Here is a 27,727-nt window from a genome sequence, read left to right as displayed (position 1 = left end):
TGCTTCAGTTACATTGTTACTCTTAAGTATTTTCATATCATTTCAGTATAGGTTTACATATCTTCTTCATGACATCACTCGGCCCTCGCCAGATTTCTCTTTAATGTTCCATGATGTACATAGGTGCATGCTGACATCCTTCCATGTAGCAGCCAGGTTGTAATCCATGACAATAGGGAAGTAAACCAATAATCTCCTGCTGTCTCATCAGGTTCATCCTCCATTTTCCTATGCAGGGTTATCAGCATAGTAATTGCCTCTGTCAGGGTTCGATTTTCTCCATCATGAGATGTATAAAGATACAGCAAGAAGCCCCAATCTTGGTGCACACACCCCCTTCCATTGTTGTAATCAGGTCTAGGACATATCTTTTCTAGAGGGTCATCAGCCTGATGGCTCTCAATTCTTCTCTGATAGCATTAAATCCTTTTATTGTTGCATTTATCTTTTGCAGTAGCTCCCATCTTGTAATTTGCATCTACTTGGCATTCATTGCAGCTTGAAGTCCTGGCAAAAATATAGCTGTCATTATCATTGCCGTCTTGCTGAATGGTTTATGCTCATCTGGAATATTTTCATAGGCCGCCATTGATTTTGCTGAGAAATAATTCTCTCTTCAGCCAGCAGAATTTGGGTGATCTCTTTTTCTTCAGGTGTTCATCCATTTTTGGAAATTCATCAATATGGAGATCACTTTGGGGATCACCAATGCTGGTACATGTAGCATTACTATAGAATATATTCCTCCCCAATTCTTAGGCAACTGCATGTAAGCTCTGGTTCCACAGGCCCGATATCGATTCTTTAACACTGCAGTTCCTTCATTCATTCCTGGCACTTCAATTATCTGTCCACATCCTTTGTTTTTTTCCAACCAAGATCTGGACATCATTCTTGAAGCATGTTGTTGCATTACTTAATGGTATTATGGAAACTGGTCCCACTTCATTGTCAACCCATGTTAGTAATTTTGAGTACTTGGCCCATGATTCCAGGCATTTGTCACTCATTATCTGCACTATGCTTGCTGATTCTTTTTTCAATAAGTGTTCAGTGCAAGCCAATAGTCCTTCTTCCCATCTGGTACTAGTGAACACATGTCCCTATATCACTAGCTGAGGTCTCTCTCCGCATCTTGGATCGCCTGGTTTTTCAGATATGTCTGAGCAATTCAGCTTCATCATCTGGACAACATTTATTCTTTCTCCAATCTGGATACATATGTTTCTTGCTTGTCCATCCCAGTCTATTTTCCATCCTTCTCGTTTTCACATAGGTATCTTCATATGGGAATGCTAATTTTGATTGCTATCATAACCTAGCCCATTTTCCTTCAAATTGTCCTCTGGTTGTGCATGCTCCTAGACGACTAAGGCATTTTGCATCATGTGTAGACATCTCTCTTGCAAAAAATGTTCTTGCCACATTCATGGCATACAGTGTTGGGGAACAAACATAACAGCTTTCCTCTGATGTTCTTTCGCCCACCTCTTTCATGCGCTGGTACCATAGATTATTATTTAAATGAGCTGAATTGTCAAGATCCGTATTCATACCTTCATGGTTCTCCTCCAAATCCCTTTTAAATTGAAATAGACCCCTAGTTATATTGTAAAACAGGCTCTCTGTACCTTTAGTGGGGAAAATAATAGATGTTTCGTTAACACCCTCCATATTTGTATTACTTTTCATAATATGGTGAAATGCAATAATAATAAGTAGAAAAACACAACTCCTAATACCAAATGATATCACCATCAATATTCCATGAAGACCTATCGGCTTTCTGGAGGGTAGTGAGTCTCTGAAATTTTGAAACCTCTCCATTTTGTGTTTACTTTAATATAAACATTTGTTATCTCCTTTTGAATAACATTTACATCAAAAACTGTAATATAATTACAATTTTCACTCTCCAAACAAGTCAAATATTCTTGGGATCCCCAAAAAACGTAACAATGTTTACACCTCTTTGTATTAAGGCTGGATAAGACTGTAATATGCAAGAAAAAATAGCATACACTAGCGTACACAAGTGTGTGTGTTGTCACTACGATAGGTAGCATGAACAATACTCTTTCTTCTCTTTAAACTCTGGCTTCTTCTCTCATTATCTTTTATCCTATCTAAAAAAAAGTTCCAGGATACCTGCAAGTCTATTTTCTCCTTACTGAATTTGTAAAATGTTAATCTCTAATTTAAAGAACCGATATGCTTGTCATTCTCTTTATCCTTATTTCTGGTCATTGAACAAGTCAGCACGCGCAGAACTACTTCTCTTGCTTCACTGCGGGCAGCTGCAGAAGGGTTCGATGTTTCGCCTTTATAGGGTTTGATGTCATGTATATGTAGCCACACTCTCCGTCCCCTTAATATCATGGCTGTGGGCCCAACTTCTTCCACTTCCTGTGGCCCCTCAAAGCGGGGACTACTCAGGTGCGTATGCATTTCAGCACTAGCACCTGGTCGCCTAGATACAGGCTTGGGGGCTTTAGCAATTCTTCTGTTTCAAGAGGTTGATTATCTTTGTTGCTTCTTCTTTTACCCCTCCCTTTGGTTCTTGATCTTTTGAGACATGAAAGAAATACTTGCAATCATTTTTGTTAGGTAATCATGCATCTCATCGCCTAATGCCTTCACTGCACTGTGGGCATCAGTTCTTACCCTAGTTGGACAGTTAAGTGGGGTTCTCATACAGCATCCAGTCACCAACTCATGAGGAGTTAGATGGTGATCTGAACCAGGCTGATTTCTCAGGGCACATAGGGTAAGGGACAGGGAATGTAGCCATCCATTTTTTAAGGTGATTTTAATCTTTGCTATTCTTTCCTTTAATAATCTGCTTAATCTCTCACAGATGCCATTCGCCTGTGGGTGATAAGCGGAAGAAAACTTGCTTTATACCCAATAGGAGAACTATCTGCTCAAACAACTCATTTACAAAATGTGGGCTGTTGTCAGACCGCAAAACCTTCCACACCCCCACCTCATGTGAAAGGAGGAGGCATCTGGTTGTGTGCATGGACCTGCCTCGGGCAATCCGGAAAAATGACATACTACGACCAGCACATATCTTAAGCTGTTGAATGTCTGTAACATATCCACATAATTTATAGGTTGATGCTGAAATGGGTCATTGGGTCTTGGAATTACCCCAATTACTGTTCGCAGAGAATGCCCTGCAGTACATTTCTGCCACATGATGCAATTTACAATGAACTGTGTCACATGCTCTAATAGATTGGGTGAGAACCATTCTTCTGCAAATGTACCAGCAAGACTCTCTCCAGTCGTGCATGCTGGATAATAAGCTGCTCCAGCATTACTCTCAATGTTGGATGCATAACTGGCTTTCCAGTACTACCCTGTCTCCAAATTGCGTCAGTGGGGGGGATGAAGAAAACCTGCGCTTTCTCCATAAATCCTCTTCTTGTGGTGCTCACTCTTGTAACACAATTAACTAGACGATAGACAGCTTGTTAAAGCCCTCCTTTACCAGCATGCATCATCCTATCATTTGTTTAACCTCTTCTATTTCCAAACTAGACAGGCAGATAATAGAAAGTGGAACGTGGGCTCTAGAATTGGAAATTACCTTGCTGAGCTCTAGTTTTCATAGTTCATCTAGATTGGGGTCATGCTGGTCGCAAGATCACAGGTTAGTGTTGAGGTATAGCCCATTCCTCGTTTGTTTGGTAGAGAAAGGGTTTTTTCCTAGATATCTTGCTTTTGTTTATATCAAGAAATTAATTTTCCACGCAGTTTGATGAATTTTTTCGTGTTTATTCGTGAAAGGGTTTGTTTGTTTTGAGTTTAGGTACACATTTCTTAAGGTACATCCGGGGCTCTTATGTTCCCATGCGATCAGCCTCACTCCCTGCCACCCTTAGAGCTGAAACTTCCATCTCTGTCTTCCGCAACAACCTCAAGGCCACTCTCCTCAACTAGCAAGTGGAGGACTGCCTCCTCCACTTCTGCCATGCATATTGTAATATAACACACATGTAATATAACTATATTGTAACCTGTGTATATATACTGCTAATGACTATGTAACTATATTTCAACCTGTATATATATTGCTAATGACCATGTAACTAAGTAACTAAGCTTGGTACTGTAACAAGTGCCACGATGTCCTCGGGCTGTTGTGCGCTATAAAAATGCGAATAAAACAAAACAAACAAACAAAACGTGTTTTGACCCGTAGGTCCTTATCAAGGCTGATACATGTTCAAATACATGTAAGGTGACAAATGTGACATTTTTGTGACATATAAGATAATGAGGTAAGTGCAAAGTGCATGGTGTTCAGTGAGGGTTGGTGTATTTGGAGCTGCATCATACATTTAATACATGTGTCAATAGTTTTCAACATCAGAATCGATTGTGCAGGTGGAAGGATGAGAGAAGGAAAAACAGAGAAAAGTAAGCAAGGGATCTGGATTGGTTCAGGTGTTGGTCATGTTAGGATATTATAGTCCTCTTACCTATTGGTTCTGGTATGGCACCCCCTGTGGGGTCCTGGTAAAGATTTGTTGTGTGGATATGTCCTGTACATACAGTGGCTCCCGTTGGGCCCTGTAAGGATAGGATTGATAAGTTTAGGGGGTCAAGTTGTCCCTAGCTGGGTTTGCATGTCAATAGGCTATTTGCATAGGCCCTTGGATTGGGTGGTGACCTGTTGTTAGGTGAGTGCCTTGTTAATTCTGTGCTGATTATGCTCAGGCAGTGGGTCCAGTGTGCACTTGGTCTATTGGCACAGCGTGGTACTTGTGGGGCTCATGTGCTCAATTGGAGGTGCCTGGAGTCTTTCTTATGGAGTGTGCCTGTAATGGCTAGGTCCGTGCATGGTTTGGTATAAAGTGAGCTATGTGGTGGTGCACTTGTGGCTGGGCGTGTTCTCCTATGTTAGGGTGGTTAATCCCTGTTGGTTTGGCTGGTGCCTTTAATTTTAGCACCCTGGTCTGTGCCAGGTATGGCGTTCAGTGAGTATAATGTGGTTTGGTGCGGTGGAGCGCTGGCGGGTGGGCGTGTGCCCCATGTTGGGAGTAATCGAGACCGGGGGTTAGATTACGTGTTGGTGAAGTATTATTTTAAACACAAAGGAGTTTGTAACAAGAGTGGGGCGAAGCTCCCCTGTATTAATGGGATCTGACAGGATGGGGAGGATCACACACATTGTGCTAGGTCTTACCTGGAATCTGGTTTAGCATGGTCTTCTTCCCGTGGCTGCTCACAGGAGAACACGCCCAGCCACAAGTGCACCACCACATAGCTCACTTAATACCAACCCATGCACGGACCTAGCCACGACAGGCATTCTCCGTAAGAAAGACTCCAGACACCTCCAATTGAGCACATGAGCCCCACAAGTACCACGCTGTGCCAATAGACCAAGTGCACACTGGCCCCACCGCCTGAGCACAACCAGCACAGAATTAACAAGATACTCACCTAACAGGTCACCACCCAATCCAATGCAAATAGCCTATTGACATGCAAACCCAGCTAGGGACAACTTGACCCCCTCAACTTATCAATCTTATCCTTACAGGGCCCAACAGGAGCCACTGTATGCACAGGACATATCCACATGACAAATCTTTACCAGGACCTCAAAGGGGGCGCCGTACCAGAACCAATTGGTAAGAGGACTATAATACTCTAACATGACCAACACCAGAACCAATCCAGATCCCTTGCTTACATTTCTCTGTTTTTCCTTCTCTTCCATCCGCCTGCACAATCGATTCCGATGTTGAAAACTATTGAAACATGTATTAAATGTATGATGCAGCTCCAAATACACCAACCCTCACCCAACACCATGCACTTTGCACTTACCTCATTATCTTATATGTCACAAATATGTCACATTTGTCACCTTACGTGACTTTGAATATATATCAGCCTTGATAAGGACTTACAGGTCGAAACACGTGTCGGCTGACCGCATGGGGACGTAAGAGCCCCGGATGTACCTTAAGAAATGTGTACCTAAACTCAAAACAAACAAACCCTTTCACGAATAAACACCAAAAACCGCATCAAACTGCGTGGAAAATTAATTTCTTGATATCAACAAAAGCAAGATATCCAGGAAAAAACACTTTCTCTACAGAGGCGGATAATAGTCTGCTTTATTGGCCTCTAAATCTGTGTTTTCGTTTCCCCAGGAAATTAAATCTATTCTTTTGGAACTGCTAGGGTCAATGGAAGACTTAAGGCTTCAATAAGCCTATCCAATAGGACTGCATGTTGCACTGGAGTGCTGTCTGCCCGGAGGAAGCCGCTCCTTTTCCAGAGTGACAAACCTGCGTGTACAGTTGACATCACATAGGTGGAGTCAGAGTACACTGTCACTTACTCATCCTCAAAGCTCTGATGCGCTTCGATGAGTGCCACTAATTCTGCAGCCTGTGCTGGGTAATTCAAGGACAACCCCCCCCCCCCCCCCCCCCAAGAGCATTTTCTCTAACTTGGCAATTTCATTATAACATTCAGTATACATTATGCAATCATGTACATGATCATCTTCTCCTACTAGTTCTGCTATAAACTTTGCTGGATTTACTGTCTTACATATAACAATTTTGATCTCAGGGTTGGAAATAATAACCTCATACCCTGATGCTCTTTGTGTGGTTAATGTACTTCCGGGCTTCTCTAAAATCGTGAATTATGCATGTTCTGCAAATAATGTTATTGGACACCCCATTGTTATGCTTGAAGCTTTTTCAATTGGGAATGCAGCAGCAGATAATGACTGCTCACAGGGATGGTGCCCCTTCATAACTGGATCTAAAATAGCACTGTAATAAGACAATGATTTGTGTCCATGGCCTAATGTCATCTTCTATGTGAGACCTGCATTCATAACTTCTCCATTTGAATGGTAAAATAAATACAATTCTTCATTATAATCTGGGATCCCAACACAGGGGCTATACTGATTGCCTTTATTAATTCTTCAAATCCTTCACTCATCCCATCTGTCCATGTCATTGGGCTTTTATCCACCTGTGCTTCTTTAGGCCCTTTTAAAAGGGAGCAACTATATGTACTATAATCGAACACCAAGGCCCTGCAATAGTTACATAAGCCTAGAAACTGTTGCATTTTCCTCACTGTTTCAGGTGCTACAGTTTTCATCAGTGCTTCTGCTCTTTCTGGTGTCACTTTTCTCCCTTCATGAGAGATCAACTGTCCTATATACAAGACCTCTTCATGATAGTATTGTAACTTTTCTTTATCCACCTTCTATCATTTATCTTCGCGTATAGTCATGAATTTACCTGAGTCTTCTCTGAACCTTTCTTCTGTCTCACTGCACACCAAAATGTCATCCACATACTGTATTATTGTACTTTCGAGTTGGACATTACCCAAGTCCATAGGGAGGACACTGTTAAACATTGAAGGGGACTCAGAGTATCCCTGGGGCAAACAAGTATGTTTCAGATGTGTATTTCTATAAGTAAAGGAAGTCAAATCTTGTGAGTCTTCATAAAGGGGAATTGAAAAGAATGCATTCTTCAAATGACTAACTGTGAAATATTTAGCATTACATGAGATGTTACACAGTATTGTCGCAGTATTTGGAACTAGAGGAAACTCGGCTTCAACTATATTGTTTAGGGGCGACGGTCCTGGATAAATCTCCATGACCCCTGCTTTGATTTCCTCATGGGGTACACAACAGTGTTACATGATCAATTCGATGGCACCTATACACCTTGCTTCATTAAAGCGGAAATGGTCTCAAATATACCTTCATCCGCCTCTCTGGACATGGGATGTTGCCTTGTTTATGGTAAAAAGGCTCATTGTTTTAGTTTAATGTTAACTGCACCTATCCCTTTTAATAGACCCACATCATATGGGCTTGTGGTCCATAAAATCTTTGGCACTTTCTCTAAGTCTTCTTGAAAGAATGATGGTCTTCTTTTTACCAACGACATTCTCTGCGCTATTTCTATATTCTCTTCTTTAATCCTAGTGGATTAAAGTAGAGAATATAGAAATATGAGACTTATAAAAAACACTAGTTCATCATCAGAGTAGTCATCTCTAAACAGTTCTTCGTCTGTCAGCCTTTGTCTTTTATTGAGGTCTATCACTGTTCTCCATCATCTTCCTTCATCATCTGTCCCATGCTAACTCTGAGGGGATAATCTGCCTGTCCTCATTGTCAATGGCAATCTCTGGTCTAAACAAAAATGTATCAGGTATTCTCAACATTTTACATACCAATCTGGGTAACCAAGATAATAAGATAATCACTCCATGCAAAAATACCTCTGGATCTAAAGGAACTCTTTTTGTAAATGCCTTCCGGCCTGTTAAGGCTAATATATACTCTCTGGCATTTATATAGTGTATCCCTGGAGTAGAACACACTATTCCTTCATCATAAAAGATATTGTCATGTTAAGCCTTGTCATTGGGTGACGTCCTAATATGTTAACTGCCATTTGCCTATAATATAATAATGGCATTGACATATCCTGTTCTCCTATAGAGATTTGCAATTCATCTGTAAAAGGAACTAAACTCAATGCCCCAAAGACTCCCTGAGCATTCATGGCAGTACCTGACATTGGGTATTTTCCCTCATGAACACAGGAGCGAGTATCTCCATTGTCTACGAGAAATGAAAATGTCTTTCCTCCTATTGTTACCCTGACCCTTGGTTCCTCTTGGGGGTCTGGTGTCACCGACCATACTGATCACATCAGGTTGCTCTGTGAGCTGTCCTATTGTGGATATAAAGTCATCCCTGTACATCTGAAAGGATTTCCTCCTATCACAGTCACACGTCCCAATTTTGGTGCCGGTGCATGTTGAGCTCCTCGGGTCAGGTTCCATTGTGGTACCATAGCCTGCTGTGTCTGTACTTGCTGCAGTTGTCGGGTACTTGCGTTTGCAGCGGCACTGGCTGCATTTGTTGGGGTTGCAGCACATATGTCTGAGCCTTTGTGTGATCTTGGCATAATATTCCTGTGATTCTGTATTATATTGTGGAGCATAAGCCATGCCCCCTCTTGGAGCTTGCCAATTCTGGTGCATGCCTGCTTCTGCATGTCCTAACTATGTGTCCCATTCTTCTGCAGTTCCAGCATTGTTGCGGCTGTCCGCCATTGAATCCTCCTCTTCCCTGAGGGTTTTGAAATCCTTTTCATCCTACTCCTCTATGCCCCATTCCCTCTTCCACTTGGCGAAAATGTGTACCCTCTATGGCCTGTAGGATACCCTGCATTATTTTGCTGCCCTGACTGCATCTCCTGTATCGCCCTTCCTTCATTACTCGTCAATACCACTCCCTCTATGGCTATTTTTGACAACTTCTTCTGGACTACCTTCACTTTCTCATGCTTTCTATTTTCAGCTTTCTTTTTATTCTTCCCCTTCATCAATTGGCAGTGATCAATGATTGTCAATTGTATTTCTAGCCATGGCTTCACTTCTATTCCCACCTGTTTCTTTAATTGCCTTTGCACTGGCTCAGTGAACCCCTGACACAAAATGTGATAAAATAATGCTACCATGTTGTCCCATGGTTCACGAGTCTCCTTACACCATCTATCTTGAATATCTTGACTATAATCAAGAGGATCTTCATCCTTACCCATTTTCCTAGTCACAATCGCACCCATGTGTGATGTATCAGAATATTGCACTCTGAGCACCAGCCATACGTCTGCTCTGCAATTATTAAAAGTCGCTCCATTGTATGTCATATTTTGCACAGTCACACATATGTATCCTGCTCATTTTCAAATGTCGTCAGCTCTCTCCTATAGTAAAACTGCTAGTGAGCCTTTTACGTCACCTATAGCTAGCGTCATTAATGTTCTCTGTAACTCATAAATTCATTTCCCCTCACCAGAAGTCAAACTCAGCAATTTAAATCTTAAATTGTCTTTATCCATCTGTGGCCATGGTATATATTGTGGTCGTTCTCCCCTTCTCCAATAATGGGAATTGTGAAAATCCCAGCCCATAACCACTCCTGTCCATGCTTCATATTTTCCTGGCGGGGCTTGTCTGACCAGTTTGTCTCCTTCTCGGTAATACCCTTAATCTGTTTACATATGGTGGGGATATATCCCCTAAACTGCGCGATTGTTCTTGTGGTCACTCAGTATATAATGTTGATTCTGGTGTTGTCTCTTTGGGGTCTTCTAAATCTGACCATTTTACCCCTTTGTGCGCGATTCTTTTGAAAATACACATTTTCCCTCTCTTCATGCCCTCTCATTCTCCTCCCTTTCTTCATCCAACATCATTATGCCCCAACTCGTGTGACTGTTGTCCTCCGCACCATCGACATCTAATCTGTTTAAAGACAACGTTACATACTCATCTGTTATGACAGCATCTAACCTACCTTCAGTTCTCCTTAATGGGAATCTCAAAGTGTGGCAGGTCATGGAGTAAGATTGTAATGTGTGTGTGCATTTGTCCAAATAAGGCTTAGCAGGGCTGGGCAGGCTCCAGTAGAGAGCAACCCATGCGGTCCGACATGTGAATGGGTCCTGAGAGGAGTCAGTCAATGGCGTGAGTGCTAGAGACTCGCTATGTATTCAGCGTGCCTGCATTTGTCATATGTTTTTGCTGCATTTTGATGTGCTAAGCACTGAGGAATAGTCTGGATTAAGTAGACAGAGAATTACGTGAACAGCACAACCACATTTTGTCATAGTCCTTGCTGTATTCTAATGTGTTTGGATAGCCATGTGTAAAGAACTCCTGTTGGTAAAGACAGACATACGTGATCACAGTTCAAGGGTGTTTATTAAACTGTATGCAGGTTGGAAAAATGCCTAATCTAGACCTAAATCTAAAACGGGAGCAAGAATCGACCATCAAATGAAAATAAAGCAGTCCTAGTGGCATTGTATTGTAAAAAAAGTGCTCATACTAAGAAACCTATTGCCAAACCTTACAACTAATACAAAAAGAGTGTGGGATGGGGTTCAAGAAAAGAAAGAAGTGTTCACAATTAATGGTGGATAAGGTGGGATCTTGGAGCATAGCACACGCTTAAGTTTTCCCAGCACGAGTCGACAGTTCTGTTCCAGTTTATCAGGAGCCTCGGTGGCCAAGTCTCTTCTAGTTTCAAAGTGTCTTGCCTTTGTGCGTCTGATGTATTCAAATAACACAACAAATGTTCTTTCAACAAAATGAAAGTTTTTTTCTTGATTTTATTTGGGGTTAGGATTCTTCCTCCCTGGTCCCTTCCCCCTTCCGGGCGAGGATCCCAAAACAGTCCTTATCGATATCAAGGTCTTGAGTCTCCTGTTTCCGAGGGCTTACTAGGTTCACAAAACAAGTAACAAACATCAAGTTCTGTTCTATATATCTGTCAGGTGATGGCTTCACCCCTGGCTCCCCCCTTCCGGGTGCAGACCCCTCTTTGCTTTCAGCCTCCCTCCACCGGGTTCACTATGGCTTTTCCAGCATTCACCAATCTTTCTCAGCTGATGGCTTCACCCCTAGGTCCCCCTCTTCTGGGTGCAGACACCTCTTAATTTTCAGCCTCCTTCCACTGGGTTCACTATGGCTTTTCTTGTCACAAATCTTAATGCCTTTTTAAACAGTTCCAGTGGACATCCCTCGACCGGGTTCCCCTTTGTCAACACACAGTTTCTTGGGACTTTAGACTTTGCCCCTTCTAAGTTAGCATCCCTCTTCCGGGTTCACTCTTGCAAACTTCACATTCACTTTGTTTTTAATGATTTGCGGGATTCACTTCCCTTCTCTACAGTTCTTAAGTCAAAGGCTTTCGACTGTACAGGGATTTTACTTGACCTCCTGTATGACCACATTGACCTAACTTGGCGGCTCTCCTACGGCCTTCTGGTATCTGTAGTTTTACTCAGACGGGATCGACCAGAGTCTTTCGAGTTAGCACCCATGTGATGCCGGTTCCCTCTGCAGCTGGTCTCCCCTTAACATTTTTAGAGTTCGTTGAACTTGGTTCAACTTGCCACTTTGTGACTTTAATTCACCACAGCCCAGCTAGCTCTTATCGGCTCTCCCCTCGACTCACCGGCTTGGATGAACTTCTTGGCTTTCCTCGTAACTGGAGTCAAGGTCGGCACCACAGTAGCAGGAGTTTCCCTCGCACCCGCTTATCAGCGTCAGCATGCTCTGTGTACCGTTGACATCTGTTGCAGCGCACTTGGGCTACTGTCCCCGGTCTTGTGATTCTCTCTGCAGAGGTTTCACAGGTATGCGTCGAAAAAGGCAACGTCGTGTCTCTCCTTGTCAGCCTCTCAAAATTTGCCATCTTTCTCCTCCCCTTGAACTGCTGGGCCTGGATAGCTCTCTCGCTGTGTGGTCGGCTGTGCACGTACTGTGCTCTTTTGCTCCACCTTTTATCCCTGTGGGGAAAGGAAAGGGCCACTAGGTGTGTGTGTTTCAGGTTAATTGCCTGACTTTGCCTGACCCTTATGTCGGACCATGCCAGATAAACGGCTTTAAGGTTAGCCTGCTGTTTTCTATGGTGTGAAATAAGTGTTTAGGTTGGTTAAGGGAAAGATTGGAGCGTCAGGTTATCCTACGGGGTAGGATGTGGCCAAGGTGTTATAGGGATTACAACCCTCGTATCAGGAGGGTTGATGACCTTAGAAAGGGGAGGTTGATATAAGTGAACAGGATTGTTATTGTGAAAGGATCCAGGGGGATTGTGGGAACGGTAGTGTTTAGTCCAAGTAGACTGGGTGTTTGGGACAGAATGACCAGAGGGACGTGGGGAAGAATGATTGGAGGTACACAGAAAGGTAACCAGAAAGCATGGACTCTGAGAGAGATGATTTCTAAATGCAACAGCATGTGGGATCCTAGGCGATTGGTTACATGTGGATGATAGATTTTGGTAGGAGAGACTCAATTGCTGAAAGGGGGGTAGATGTGGTATAGTCCACACAGATCTCAGGAATCTCACCCTCTTCTCCTTCTTCTCTGGTGTGATACCGCGTTTTACCTGGGCTTTTCTTCCAAGCATAACCCTGGGTTCCCTTACCCAGGTGATCCTTCCTTGCTTGTCCACCCCCAGGGTTGAGATCTGAAAGCGCCAGCCCATCCCTGGCCACCTGAATAAGGGAATCTCGATGTCCTACTGGGAGAATACCCTCAGGTTTCTCGCACATGCCTGCGGCCTGTGTCCACTGGAGTGGTGCATTATACATGCCTTGCAGATTCTGTGGTGATTTGTTATTTGTGCACCCACTCAGGTATTGGCTTCTTCTGTCAATTCTTGCAGCTGCAATAAAATGGTTAGCGACAGTCTTTGCTCCAACTATTTGCAATAAGTGGAGCACAGGTTGTACTTCTAGGTTCTTCTAGGCAGATAAAATGGCAAGTCTATCCAGATATCATGGGCTTACTGAACCTTTTCAGTTGTTACCTTTACCATGGGCGGTCCATCTTATAGTTCGTACATGCGCAATACCTGCTCATTCCTTAAGTCCTTCCAGTGCGATTCCGAGGCTAGTTCTCGATTGCCACCCTGGAGTAATATACGAGAGACCCCCGCCTGGTCTGCTGATGTGAGATATGGCCATGGCACAATTGCTTCCATGACATTCGCTGCAGTGCGTCCCAATCTGTCCAATTGCGATTGTGGTGATTCTATCACAACCACTTTGGGTGTGATTTGCCTGTTTACTCATACATACCAGTGCACCGACAGATCAATCCTCTGGCATTTAAGGACGCATCCAAGGTAAGTTCACAGGTAAGATTATACCGTAATGGGCTCACTGTTACTGCTACCAAATAGTCATATATTGCTTATAAAAAGGCACTGCCAACACCCAGATTAAAATAGATCGGGAGCATGAATACTTATGCCACTTGATTACCTTATCCAATCTTTCCATTTGCTTGCTTTCGTGACCTTGGTTTTGTTTTTAATCAGCATCTTGCAATTCATTTCTTAATTCCTGTGAATATGTCCAAATCTTTTGAGTGTTCAAATGTTAAGTTTGTAGGGTCATATGTGTGCAGCACTTCTGACCAAACCAGTTCTGATTCTTATTATGGGCTGGTGTGGGATTTTTAACCACCGGTTTTAGCAGTAGTATGTTTGCTTGCCTTTTTCGCCATCTTCCAGTTTTGATGTTAAGGAGCCAAAGAGGAATTTAACACTCTTGCAATTTGTTGGAGTGCAGCTCCTTGGTATTTCCTAATTGGTCTGCAGATTCTATTTAAATGATCTGTGATTTCCTTTCTGTTGAGTTTTTTTATTTTTTTTTTACATTGTTTGATCAAGATGGGACTCGAGCTTCAAGGCTCTCTTGCCCAGTGGGGCATGCTATTAATAGGTTGGAGTTACTTTTAATCAGAGGTGAAGCATTCAAGTGTGAACTGTGGCGGGCCGGTTCACATTCCCTCCGATGCATCCACAGTCAGGGGTTGCATAACACTTTTTACCCAGCAGTGGGATGGAATAACATTGGATCGCTGGCTTGCAACAGTGGAAAAAGGGTACTCCATAGAGTCCCTCAAAAAACCTCGCCACCACCTGCCGCTCGTGAGAAAGATGTCTTCAGAACATTTTCAAATCCTAAAAGAGGAGATACAGACACTACTATAAAAAGGTGCAATAGAGCTGGTACCATCTCTAGAGGAAGGCATTTATTCTGTGTACTTCCTTGTTCCAAAGAAAGATCTAACAATGCGCCGGTGCTCGACCTGAGTCCTGCAAACACATATGTCAAGGCTCAATAAATCAGGATGACTATGTTACAGGAGGTAATCTCCCGGCTAAAACTAGGTAATTACATGGCAACATTGTACATAAGAGGCATACTTTCATATTTCAATGTTGCCAGCCCACAATAAATACCTGAGATTCAAAGTTGGGGACAAGCACTACCAATTCAAGGTGCTACCATTTGGCATAGCCTCAACCCCCAGGGTGTTTACAAAGGTCCTAGCAGTAGTGGCCACCCACTTGCGAAGGCAGTCCATTCCAGTGTACCCTTACTTAGACACATTTCTAATAACAGGAGAGATACCTCAGTGGTGCCTACAAAACACCCAATGAATAGTCAACCTGCTGTTCGAATTAAGCTTCTTCATAAATGAGAAAAAGTCCAGTCTAGTGGCCAGCCAAGTAAAACAATTGCTAGGGGCATAATCAAAACAAACGAGGGACTAGTATTCCCCTCCAGCGAGAGGGTTCAAAACATGCTGTTCCAAACACCTCAGTACATAGCCTGTCCTCAAGTAAAAGTACGAAAGGCAGTGTGCCTTCTGGGAATGATGACTTCCTCCTGCATTTATCTAGTGCCACACTCCTGAATGTGCATGCATCCAATGCAAGTGTGTTTAGTGAAACAATGCTCGCAAGCAAGCGGTATGTGGGATGATCTAGTGATGTTTTTGCAACCTCTAGTTCAATCGCTGCAGTAGTGGTCCAAGGACAACCTGTTCAAGGGAAAGCCTTTCAACACACCAGCAATCAAAGCCACTCTTACAACAGACGCATCCCTGACAGGGTGGGGAGCTCACTTCCCCCATAATGCTGCACACAGGTTGTGAACAGGGTCATTAACCAAGAAGCATACTAACCTTCTAGAACTGCTAGCAGTCCTAAAGGAACTTCAGGCATTCAGGTCCCAGTACACAAGACAGTCCTCATCCTAACAGACAGTACCACAACCATGTTTTACATAAACAGGGGGGACACATTATCCAGGGCTGTCCAAACTAGCCCAGAACATTTGGCTGTGGGCACTAAAACACATGTTTCTCCTAGCACATCATGTTCCAGGGGAAAACAATTTACTGGCAGACGTATTAAGCAGAAGTGTGGTGCTGCCATCTGAACACAAGTGGCAACTAAATACAGATGTGCTACTCAACGTCTTCTCAAACTAGGGGTTCCCATAAATAGACCTCTTCGATACTCAAGAGAATGCACAATGCCTAGATTACGCATTCAGGTTTTCCCATAAAGGTTCCAAATGTGCATATGCTTTTCCCCCGCAACACCTCTTCTCAACAAGACAGTCGACAAGCTACACCGGGAACAAGTAACACTTATCCTGATAGCTCCAGTGTGGGCACCATCAACATGGTTCTCACACCTGCAGAGGATGTTCCTGTGTCCTCCCATGAAACTACTGTGTCCTGCCAATATGTCAACACCGGAACAAGGTACGGCACTCCACCCATGCCCTCAGACATTGAATTTAGCAGCCTGGCTCCTGAGGTCATAGAACTTGGTCACTTAAACCTGGACCAAAGATGCATGGAAATCCTTAAAGAGGCACGTAAACCAAACACACAACATTTCTATTTTAACAAATGGATGTGTTTTGTGTTATGGTGTAAGAATGTTCACCATCAAATAAATGTCACCATCTACTACGGCTCAGGCTTAGTCTTTAACTCACTAATAAAGCAAACCTAGCTACTCTCTCACCATACACCACTTCACAGAGCAAAGTTTTGTGCTGGAAAGTGGCAGTAGTTAAATCCTTCATGAAAGGTATTAAGAAATCATACCCTCCGATTTCTAATCGTACTCCCGGCTGGCATCTGAATATTGTACTTGCAAGGCTCATGGGTGCCCCCTTCGAGCCTATGCACAAAGCCAGTCTTAAACATCCCATATATAAGACAGCTTTTCTTATAGCTATGACATCTGTCAGAAGGTTCAGTGAACAGCAAGCACTGTCAGTACAGGACCCCTTTGTTATTATCCACAAAGACAAGGTAGTACTTCACACTCATCCACGGTTTTCACCAAAATATATATCTAGATTTCATGTAAACCAGTCCATAGAGTTTCCTGTGTTTTCCAATATCCCATAATCTCAGCAGAAAGAAGCCTTCATACATTGCCCTTCAAGCCTAGAGCACACTCAACTTGAGGAACAAAGGAAGCTGTAACTTTCATAGCAAATGTGCCCTTAGATGCCATTTGCAAAGCTGCCACTTGGAACTCTGTACACACTTTCACCCAACATTACTGTCTAGACCAGGGGTGCACAACTGATTTTGACAGAGGGCCGAAAGTACCTTACATGATGGCTATAGTGGGCCGAAAAGTAAATGTGGGTGGGGCGGTAGGCGCAATGGGGCGTGGCGTGGCAGGAGGCTTTTTCAACCCCCAATTTTTATTAAACACTATGCCCCATAGCCCCCACCCCTCAAGCAAACACTATGCCCCATGGCTCCCACCCCTTAACCAAACATTATGCCCCATGACACCCACCCCTCATGCAAACACTATGCCCCAAGGCACCCACCCCTCAACCAAACACTATGCCCCAAGACACCCACCCCTCAAGCAAACACTGTGCCCCGTGCCACCAAGCATGCACCATGCATACATACTCATACAGACCCCAAACCCCCACCCCTGCATACAAACTAACAAGTATACACCATGCACCCATACAGACCCAAACCCCTACCCCCCAACTCAGCACACAAACTCACAAGCATACACCATGCACCCATACAAACTCGAGCCCCCCAACTCAGCACACAAACCCACAAGCATACATCATGCACCCATACAGACCCGAACCCCTGACCCCCAACTCAGCACACAAACCCACAAGCCTACACCATGCACGCATACAGACCCAAACCCCCACCCCCAACTCGCCAAACAAACTCACAAGCATGCACGCATACAGACCCGGACCCCCCCACCCCCACATCTCAACATACACTGCACTTGCACACAAACACATTCAGGCAGACCCGACACCCCCCCCAGCATCTCAACATGCACTGCACTTGCACACAAACACATTCAGGCAGACCCGACACACACCCCCCCTCCGCATCTCAACATACACTGAACTTGCACACAAACACGTTCAGGTAGACCCGACACACACCCCACCCCCGCATCTCAACATACACTGAACTTGCACACAAACACATTCAGGCAGACCCAACACCCCACCACCCCCCGCATCTCAACATACACTGCAGGCATACAAATATACCCATACACACCCAACACGCACCCCCACCTCTGCATCTCAACATACATACAAAAACAAAAAACACAGTCAGGACGAACCCGAGACAGACACACACACAAACATACAGCCCCCCCACCATGTACTTACCCAGATGTGCTGGAACGCTGGCGAGGCTTCTGGCACTACCCAAATCGTTTTGGGTTGGGTGTACCTCTACATCTGTGCACCCCGGTGCACAGATGTAGAAGTATACCCAACTCAAAACGATTTTTAGAGCCTCTTGCTTTGCATCTGTTCCACAATTTCTAAACATCGTTTTTTCCCTGGCTTTTACCCAGGCCGCCAGAGAGAGACACAGTATGGATGGAACAAAGGGCCATCCATACTGCGTCTCTTCTCTCCGGCCGGGTGGGGCTCAGCCCCGAATTCATTCTGCTGGGGGCGGGACCGGGCCCCGCAGCCCCCACTGTACTCGGCACCCCTGCCAGGGCAGATTAGGTCACAGAGCCCCAGCTTCCCTCTGTGAAGCTGGGGCTCGGTAAAGCCTGGCAGGACGGGATCCAGTACTGGATGAATCATGGGGTGGGGGCGAGCTGCCATGCTGCTGCCCGCCCACCCGGCTGTCGTCCACAAAGCATTTTTTTTTATGAACTCACCGGGTGGGCGGGCGAGCTGCAAGGCAGAGGGAAGACGTGCAGGCAGGCATGGGGGATGACTTCTTGTGCGGCTGGCGTGGCAAGGCTGAAATGCGTTCTGGCATCAAGCCTTATTGGCCACGTAAACCGCACTGCTGGCCCCCCATTGCTGCAGCATACACACACACACTACGTGACTCACAGGAGTCACGTAGTGTGTGCTGACTGAGCCAATGAGGGGCAGTCTTTTTCACGGCCCGGCAAGGAAAACAAAGACTTTCTTAATGAAGGGCGACCATTGCTGCTTGCGGGCCGCCTTCCATTAGGAAAGTCTTCAACCTTGCCGGGCCACATCCAGCAGCATCACGGGCCGCACTTGGCCCGCGTGCCGTATGTTGTGCACCCATGGTCTAGACAAACATTCCAAGGGAGATACACAAGTGGGACAAGCAGTGGTAAAACATTTATTTGCAGCGCTACCTTCAAGCAGCCCACCTCCTTCTCCAAGTACTGCTCCTTAGTCTATGAAAAACATGTGATTCTAAGCAGAGCCACAAGCCTCAGAAGGCATACATTACTTACCGAAATCATATTTCAGATGCTTGTATCTGCTTAGATTCATATGCACCCACCCTTCCTCCCCTCTTGGAGTTAAAGGTTCTTGGCAAAATGTAGATTTTTTACACCTCATGACCTCAATTTACACTCCCTCTTGTCAGAAACAAATAATCTGAGGGACCACAACGCGTGAGGGATCATAGGTACAGTTGACTCACACTAGGGATAGAATCACAAACACGCCCAGTCGACTTCCCTTTCTGAACTTCATTAACTTCATGTGCCATATTCCACAGCTACCACTAGATGTCGGCCTATGCAATGCATCAGAATCTTCACAGCTATAAGCATCAGAAATATGATTACGGTAAGTAATGTATGATATATATAAACATGTTTGTGGGTGGGTAGTATGAGGTTAGGGGTGGAGTAGGTGCAGTGATAGGTGAGGCATGGCGGATCCCCCTCAATTTAATTTAAAAAAAAAGAAATAGACGACTTAAAGAACCATAAACTAAGCCTAAACGCGGTCGATGTAATCCTATAGATTCCTTTTCGATGCATTTGCTCGAAGGGGGAGTTATTGCATTACCTTGCACAGTCTTACTAGTGCCTATGATAATCCTCGTATATGCTGCTTTCAGTTACATCTGAGGTATCTCACCTTTCACTTATGTCACTGATGCGATGCCACATTCAAACTCGTTACACACAACTTTTTAATGTGAAATAAAAATAAAAAAGAGCTGTTTTTGGAGCATATGAACTAGAAATTCCTTCACGCTCCCAAGTCAACTGCTCCGGCACTTGTACATTATCTGCGCTAACACTACTTGTATTCTCCATTTCCTCAGAATTGCAACGAGCGGTTCCAGTACAAGTACCAGTTGCGCTCCCACATGAGTATCCACATCGGGCACAAGCAGTTCATGTGCCAGTGGTGTGGGAAGGACTTCAACATGAAGCAGTACTTCGACGAACACATGAAGACACACACAGGTAAAGACATGCTTCCAGATTTCCTGCTTGCAGGCAACCATATGTTGATTGGCATAGCAAGGGGCATCACCCAACCAAGATCATTCAGCCAAAAAAAGAATTGGTTCATTTGCTCTAGCCTTTGTCACAGCAAGTGGGTGCATCTCTTTGTAGGTTTTTTTCTGCCAACATGGGTCAAATTAGAAATCCCACCTGGGAACAGAAACAATGAGTAACTCTGAGTAATCTGTAAAAATAGAAGGGCGGTCAGAGAGGGTGCAACTCCGCTAGAAATAAATGACCAGACAGCCCCATTAAACCAATAAACTGGGATTATTGTCATTTGAAATGAAATTATATTTTGTTTATATCGCGCTCATACACAGGTTTTTCAGAGCACGACCAGGCAAAGGGATGGGAACAAGGGAGAACAAAACAACGATCTTACTAGGCCCAGTGACATTGAGAGCACACAAGTGCATTGGTTAGAAGGTAAAGGGGGAAAGTGCATGGAAGAGGGGAGAAGTGGAACGTGCGGAACAAGGAGAGAACAGAATAAATAATAAGTTAAATAAATAAAGGTGATAAGCAGTGGTAGTGCAGCCAGTAGGTGGCAAGTGCTAAATCAGTCAGATAGGGTATATCTGATAAGTGCAGAAGAAAAGTGGGAGGGGGACTGTATGGGTACAGATTTGTGGCAGATTAACCACCTGTGAACATATGGTGCCAGGTTGTGCTGTGAAACGCCTTCTTTAAATATATCCGGGAATTGTGACAAAGTGAACTTAGATCCACAGGTCCCCAAAGTCCTCAATAGTGCCTAAAACAATTGCCTTAGGTTGAACAAATCGGCCCATTTCAGAAAGCCCAATATTCGAAAACTGCATCTCATAGAATCCCCTCTCCTATAGAAGGAAAACCCAGAAAGGACCTAGGAGAGTCAATGATGGGCTAGGAAGGAAGTAGACTATGGGGAAACTGTAACCAGGTTCCTGGAGCGATGAAGGGTGCCAGAGAACAATTCTCAAGTGCAGGTTATCCAGACTCTGCTAACAAACCTAAAAGAGGAGGAAGTAAATCTCTCATAATCCTGTTCTTTTTCGGAGGTAACACCTGGAACGGATCTGGGGAACACATTTGCAGCTTTGGGGTAGGAAGGCTATCAGAGGACCGGAGAACTCCATAGAAGCCCTTTTCACCCGCCAACGTTTACAGTCACAGGGAACTTGCACATCTCTCCATTTAATATCCAGAATGGGAGAAAGAAGTGCAGCCCTTACCCAAGCCGCAACCAGAAAGCCAGAGTGAACTCTGCTTCCTTCCTACTCAACACAGACCCCCTGGGAGAAGAACGATTATGTCTTCTACATGGCTGCAAGCATGATGGAGAGTCCCATGCACCCACTCACGTAAATGAAATCAATGGGAGAAACATGAACACCACCCCAAAGGTAGGATACATGGTCTTTCTGTCTTGCAATCCTTTTTAAAGGACAACACACATCGTACAAAGGATCGTCAAATGAAATCCCACAGAACGGGAGTCCACCAACAACGGGAAAGGAGAGCAAGCAGCACCTTCAGCCTTTCCACCAGGGAAAACATAAAGGAAAGAGATACAAGATGGCAGACTGTCTATTTAAAGACTTCCCTCAAGGAGTCAGGATTACAAGACCCCTCCATCCAATCAATGAGAGGTTATCTATTGAGGATAGGAGTCCATTTCTAACACTGCAGTGAAAGAGATTTGGGAGTGTGGAGTTAACAAGTTATGGTGTGGACGGATGGAGTTGGTGAGTGAGAAATGGAGGCTGGCAGTTGGAGAGGTGAGAGAAGTTGGAGTGGTTGAAGGTGGAAGAGTAGAAAGCGAAGCCGTATGAAGAAGCGCTGAGAAGGAAGGAGGAGGACTGATTATGCAGGAGATGGGGAAAGAATGTCACAGAGTGCAGACAGAACATCCACTTGGAAGGAAGAGAGTATGGAGAGAATAGCAGCAGATGTCCTTGTGGAAGCATTAAGTAAGAGCAGTTGGAGTGAATTATAAGGAAGTGGTGAAATGAAGTGTTGATGTGGAAGAGAACATCTGTCAGAAATGAGAGGAGCAGGAGGTAAGAGACAGGAGGTGGCAATCTCTATGCTCACAAAGAATGAGCTTGGAATGGGTGGAGGTTTGAGCATGTGACGAATGTGATGAACCAGCAATGATTTCCCCCAGAAAACCTCGCCTAGGACCCTTCTGATGTGGCCAGGGAAAGGCAGACGCTTTCTGATCCCGACTCTGGTCGTGGTGTTCTGTGGCAGGATCACACTAGGGGGAGCAAGTCAGCAAGAATAGGAAACCCCATATTCAACTTTCCACGAAACTCCACCCTTCTAATGGTTTCTTGTAAAACAGAAGAAATGAAAAAACCTAACTTTGCCATCATGGACTTCAAGTCCCATAATTCCTCTAAGCACTGGGATGAGGAAGAGAAAAGATACAATGTTGCAGGAGTGGTGAGATCCTTAATTCAGATGACCCACACCTGAGGGAGACAGAGAGGATTAAAAGGCCCTCTCAGGTGCAGGCCATAGAGTACGGCAGAGGAAGTAAGAAGCAGAAACATTGTGCTTCGTGCAGGCAGCCCAGGCAGAAGCTGGAGGAGACAGAAGATTCTGGGACCGCTGTTCGGCAGATATCACCTGCCCGTTCTGAGATGGTCTGTGTCTCCCAAATCCTGAAGTGCAGAGATCAGGCAGCGGGAAGCATACCAGAGTGAAGCTTGCCATCTGGAGACCTATTCTGAAGAGGTTGCGTAATGGGAAGTGAAAGCGAGGGAAGCTTTCCTTCCTGGGAGGCTGTCTCCAGTGGATGGCGTGCACCTGAGGGCCTCAAGGATGTCTCTGGTGGCTAGCGTGCATCAGAGGACCTCACGAGCAAAGGGAGTTTCTGTTGCAGGTGGCGCAAGTGACAGCGGGCTAAGAGAAGCAGTTTGCTGGGTCGCGAAGAGCCACAGAAGCAGAAGTCCTGGAAGCGGCGAGGGCATCGGAAGTGCAAGCCTTACTCGTTGAGTCCACAAGCTGTTAGTGACCCTGGGTGCTAACTACCCGCTTGCATGGTCCAGGCAGGGATCCCACAAGTAAGCAGCACTCACGGATGAGTGAAAGTATCTCTAAGAGTAATCCTGAATACCAAACCATTGAAAAACAGTGAAAAAGTAGGTAACTAAGTTTAATGACTCACACATTTAAAGTTACAGTTTGCTGAACGCCCATCAACACGATGGAGCTATATTGTTAAGAAGTAGTACCTACAAGCATTGCTCAAGCCAAGAGAGACTAACATCAAGGGAAATACAACCTAGCCGATATTGCCAATGGCAGAAGGGGGCTAATGAAAGGTCCTTCCGTTGTGAAACTTGTTGACTGTATTTTGTACAACATATGTTGCAAGCTGGTATAAACTCACTATAGCAAAGCCAAAGGAGAACCTGTCCGTATCAATGTTTGGTTACTGGTGCAGAGGGGAAACAAGAGTTTCAAAAAGGCAGCCCTTCTGGAAAAGGATATTCAGAAGGGGAGGAGCATTATTTACAGAAGAGTATTGAAAAGTGCCAATGTGAATTTTGTGTTCCCTGACGATTTGTTAAAGGTTTTGAAGCTGCAAACTGTTGAAGACTGTGAAGCTGTTGTCAACCTATTGTCAGTTGATCTTAATCATAAAGGCACTTGTTGTACAAAATGCTGTTCGGGCAAGGGAGTATACCCGGATGGCTAACCTTTGGAGGAGTAGGCCTGGCATGGGAGTAAACCAGGTGTAAACTGAAGCAGTAGGCCTGGCATGGAAGTAAACCAGGTTGAAGTTGATGAAGTGCTATAGAGTGAACCTGACAAAGATAACCTATGTTGTTTATTGGTGCTGAAGGAAGTCTTGCATAAAGCTGTTACAAAGAAGTAATATGTCTTCAGAACCTTTCAGTTGTGGAAAATCTTCTTGACCAAGACTATTACTGTTGTTATTGATACACTAAGAAACTGTCCTTTATCCAAGAAGGATACATTATGCACTTAATCAAGGAAAAGAAAGAACCTTCTGTTTTCTCTCTTGTATCACTGGAGTTGTTTGAACTTTCTATTGACAAGCTGAAGTTGCAAAGAACTGTGTTGGAACTTTGTTGTAAACCAGGATTTCCTTGTTTTTTTTCTTGAACTGTGAACCCGAATACTGCTTAAATTTGGGGAATAGGAATTCACCCAGGTTATAAGGAGAGGCTGTGGTTACATTACGTATTCAATTATTACTGTTCTGAACTGCCATGTATTTCCTTATTTATTTATTGTAGGTAGAAGTGTGAGGGACAGGTATCCTTTGTTGGGGGGTTTCCTTTAGTTTATTTTAGGCAGGAAAATCCTTGTCACAGTAGGGATACTGAGGCCTTTATCCAACCTTCTAATTCAATAAAATGGCATTTGTTGAGAAACCTTTCACAAAGTTGTCCGCCTCACATTTCTGACCCCTCACATGAAGCATTAAGGATGGGGCGGAAGTTAGAGAAGAGCAAAGGGTGGTGAGGAGAGGAGACAGGGCTACCTACAGACACAAGAAAGTTGTGGCTCATCAAGGAGGTAGACAATGATGGGTGTTTCGGGAAAAGGCCCAGGATCCTGGGACATGGAGGTGGCCTGTTAGAGAAATGCAATGGGACTCCCATGGGTGAGCTTCTAATTCCCTGTTGAAGCCTTTGGAGCTACAGACCATTTCCCCAGCCAGAACACCCCTCCTCGTAAGGCCTAGTGTGTGGGTGTGGCTGGAGCACTGGGACTTTGTGAAGAGATATTCCTAGCGAAAGGTGGACAAGAAGTGGAGGACCAAAATCTTGAAGTTTGAGGGTCAAGGAAGAGATCCTGGGACACTTGCAGTCACCCCCACCACAGTGCATTGCTTTACAATCAAATTTCATTAGGGGAGAGTGGAGATACATGGGAGAAGAAAAAACCAAAACCGTCTTGTTCCTATTAGGTCTTGTGACAATTCAGAACGAGTGCAGTAACAGAAATGAGGGGAGATCGGAGAGAGGAGGAGGGGAAGTGAAGGTTGGGGAGGAACAGGGAAGAAAGACAAAAAATAACATTGCTACTCAGTCTTGAGACAGTTCGGAGCATGCAAGTGTAGAGTCTTCAGAAGAGATAATTTTCCCCCCACATGCAGGTGCCCCGAAATGACAGCACACAGTACATACCACAAGGCATCACCTAACTCTTACAACTCATAATGCACATACTACAAATTGAAACACATTGCACATACCATACCATGCACAGAACACCGGCACTCATAACTCACAAAGCTGTTACCACGTTCTACTTCAATGCACAACACAGTAAGCATACAGTAGCACAGTGCACACACTATGCATTGCTCAATACAAGGCACAGAAAGTACATACCAGACTTCACAACCTATAAACCACACACCACAGCACAACACACATACCATAGAACTGCCCTCATAGACCATTGTACTGCCCTCATACCTAAACTACATACCAGAACTACTCGGCACATGTCCCACAGTGCAGTACACATACCACATACATTTGCACATACCATTTAACCTACTGCACTACACATCCTGTACATACCCCAACACAAAACACAAACCTACAGTGCTAATACCACACAACTGTGCATTCCACAATGTACACACTAAACAATGCACAACTTGCCTGTCTCCTACCCACCACCTCATCCTACTCTCAAATTACATATCCATACCACAACATAATGCGTGTACCTAACCATGCACATACCACAATGCAGCACACATCATGCATACCGCACAATGCACATTTAAAATGTGTCACTACTAACCTAAATTCCACAAGACACAGTACACAACTGCATAATACACAACAATCCACATACCATAAAACACACAAACTATCTTGCAACGCATTCCTCTATCCCAACCCTTCCGACTCTCGAACCTCCAACCTCCCAATCCCCCTGTAGCTCCTCGCCTCCATGATCGTTCCCTACCCCTTCCACAGCCATCATCCTCTCACACTTTGCAAGGCTCTGCCTCTGGAGTGTCCTCTTAAAGGGGTTGGCTCTGGTCAGAGAGATTTTGAGTGGTTTGGTCCCTATGCTCTCCCCACCTTGCACCCTTGAGTGACCAGCCTAGGCAAGGAGGCAAGCAGATGCTTCTGCACAGTGCCATATGCCGTATTCTCTCAAAACCTTCTGGTTCACCTTTAAACCTTCTTGTGCCTTTTTGGCCCTTCATACCTTCAGCGTACAGACCACAATACATAGCATGACACACAATGAACCAACCACACACTGCACTTTATACCGCACAGTGCACATATGACAACATTGCAATATCTGTAGTGCTGTGATGCATTATGTTTAAGGAAGACACTAGACTGCACCACAGACTACCCCTCTCCCTTCTACTGTTCCTGTATTCTTGTTGTTCTCTCTCCTGCCAGGGTTTATTAACACTCTCTTGTGGGCCGGTTGCCTTTTTCATTTCCGAGTGCTGCTTACCTCTCTCCCTGTCTCCCTTCAGCCCTCTTTGTTTTCTTAGTTTCCTCCTTTTCCTTGTCATTCCATCACCTTCTCACCATGCCTACTTTCCAATTTACTCTCTTTTTTCCTTTCCTCATCGCCCGACACATGTTCTTCTCTCCTTCTTTTTGCTTCTTTTCTTCTCTTCCTCTCATTATTCTCAACTTCCCCTCCTCATCATTCTACAAAACCCTGTTACTTTTCTCCATCCTCGTCCTCTTTCTTTTCTCACTGCCTCCCCTCTTGTGACTTCCCTTCTCTCTGTTCCTTTCTCCATTATCCTTGTGACAAAATAACTGCTGATCTACTGGTGCACAGGGTTGAGTAATGGCTACATCACAAACTGAGCTCCACGCAACTACTAAACCGGTAGTGATCCCAGTCATAAAGGTGAAACAGGCACATCCCGACAGGTATATCTCCTTCACCTCTTTTGGTAACGTAGGCCAAAGGGTGTGAGATGGAACAGATGCAGCGCAAACAACAAAACTAAAATAGTAGGATGGTAACAACATAAAATAATGTCCAACCGAGGTTCTGTAAAAATGTGTTGTTGACTAAAGCTATCAAAAATCCACACAATTAAAACTCTACTAACCACCCATTGGGGGAAATCACTGAGACTTTAGAATAAAGGAGCACTTTGGGTTTGTAGAGTGGGGTGCTTCGGCAGAGATTTCCGCAGCAAAATGTGAAAGTTTAGGGATATGTATTTCAAAAGGTAAAGAGGCAAGACTTAAAAGTCAATAGGGTCCTTTAGGGCAGATCAGGGGGACAGAGCCTCTTCAAATACCTTATGTTCTTGGCTTTGTGACCATCAATCCCGGGTTTTAGGCATCAAACTGGGAGTCTGGTGTCTTTCAATCCTTTTTTTTTTGTTTTGTTTTTTTGTTACTGTGCAATGAGTGGTTCACATTAATGACAGATTTTGAAATGATTTCATTTTCAGCATAGTTTCAAATGTCTTCTGAGTGCAATAATGAGCAGATTGTGTACGTACGGTAAGTGGTTGAGGAACAACATTTAAGTTTTGAGCTT

At 44.4% G+C, this 27,727-nt stretch overlaps 1 protein-coding gene across 2 annotated transcripts in view; it reads left to right on the top strand.

Annotated features, from left to right (window-relative positions):
• The window catches only part of ZBTB47 (zinc finger and BTB domain containing 47), a 276,446-nt gene that overhangs the window by 228,025 nt on the left and 20,694 nt on the right, over positions 1–27,727 (top strand). For both annotated transcript variants that reach the window (XM_069647766.1, XM_069647765.1), the window contains exon 5: positions 20,014–20,158. In XM_069647766.1, the coding sequence (XP_069503867.1) occupies positions 20,014–20,158 (145 nt within the window). The remainder of the gene's footprint in view (positions 1–20,013; positions 20,159–27,727) is intronic.

Source organism: Ambystoma mexicanum, chromosome 2q (genome assembly GCF_040938575.1).
Source record: "Ambystoma mexicanum isolate Mex_15411 chromosome 2q, UKY_AmexF1_1, whole genome shotgun sequence".
Taxonomy (NCBI): domain Eukaryota; kingdom Metazoa; phylum Chordata; class Amphibia; order Caudata; family Ambystomatidae; genus Ambystoma; species Ambystoma mexicanum.
This window is presented reverse-complemented; position numbering and strand designations above follow the sequence as displayed.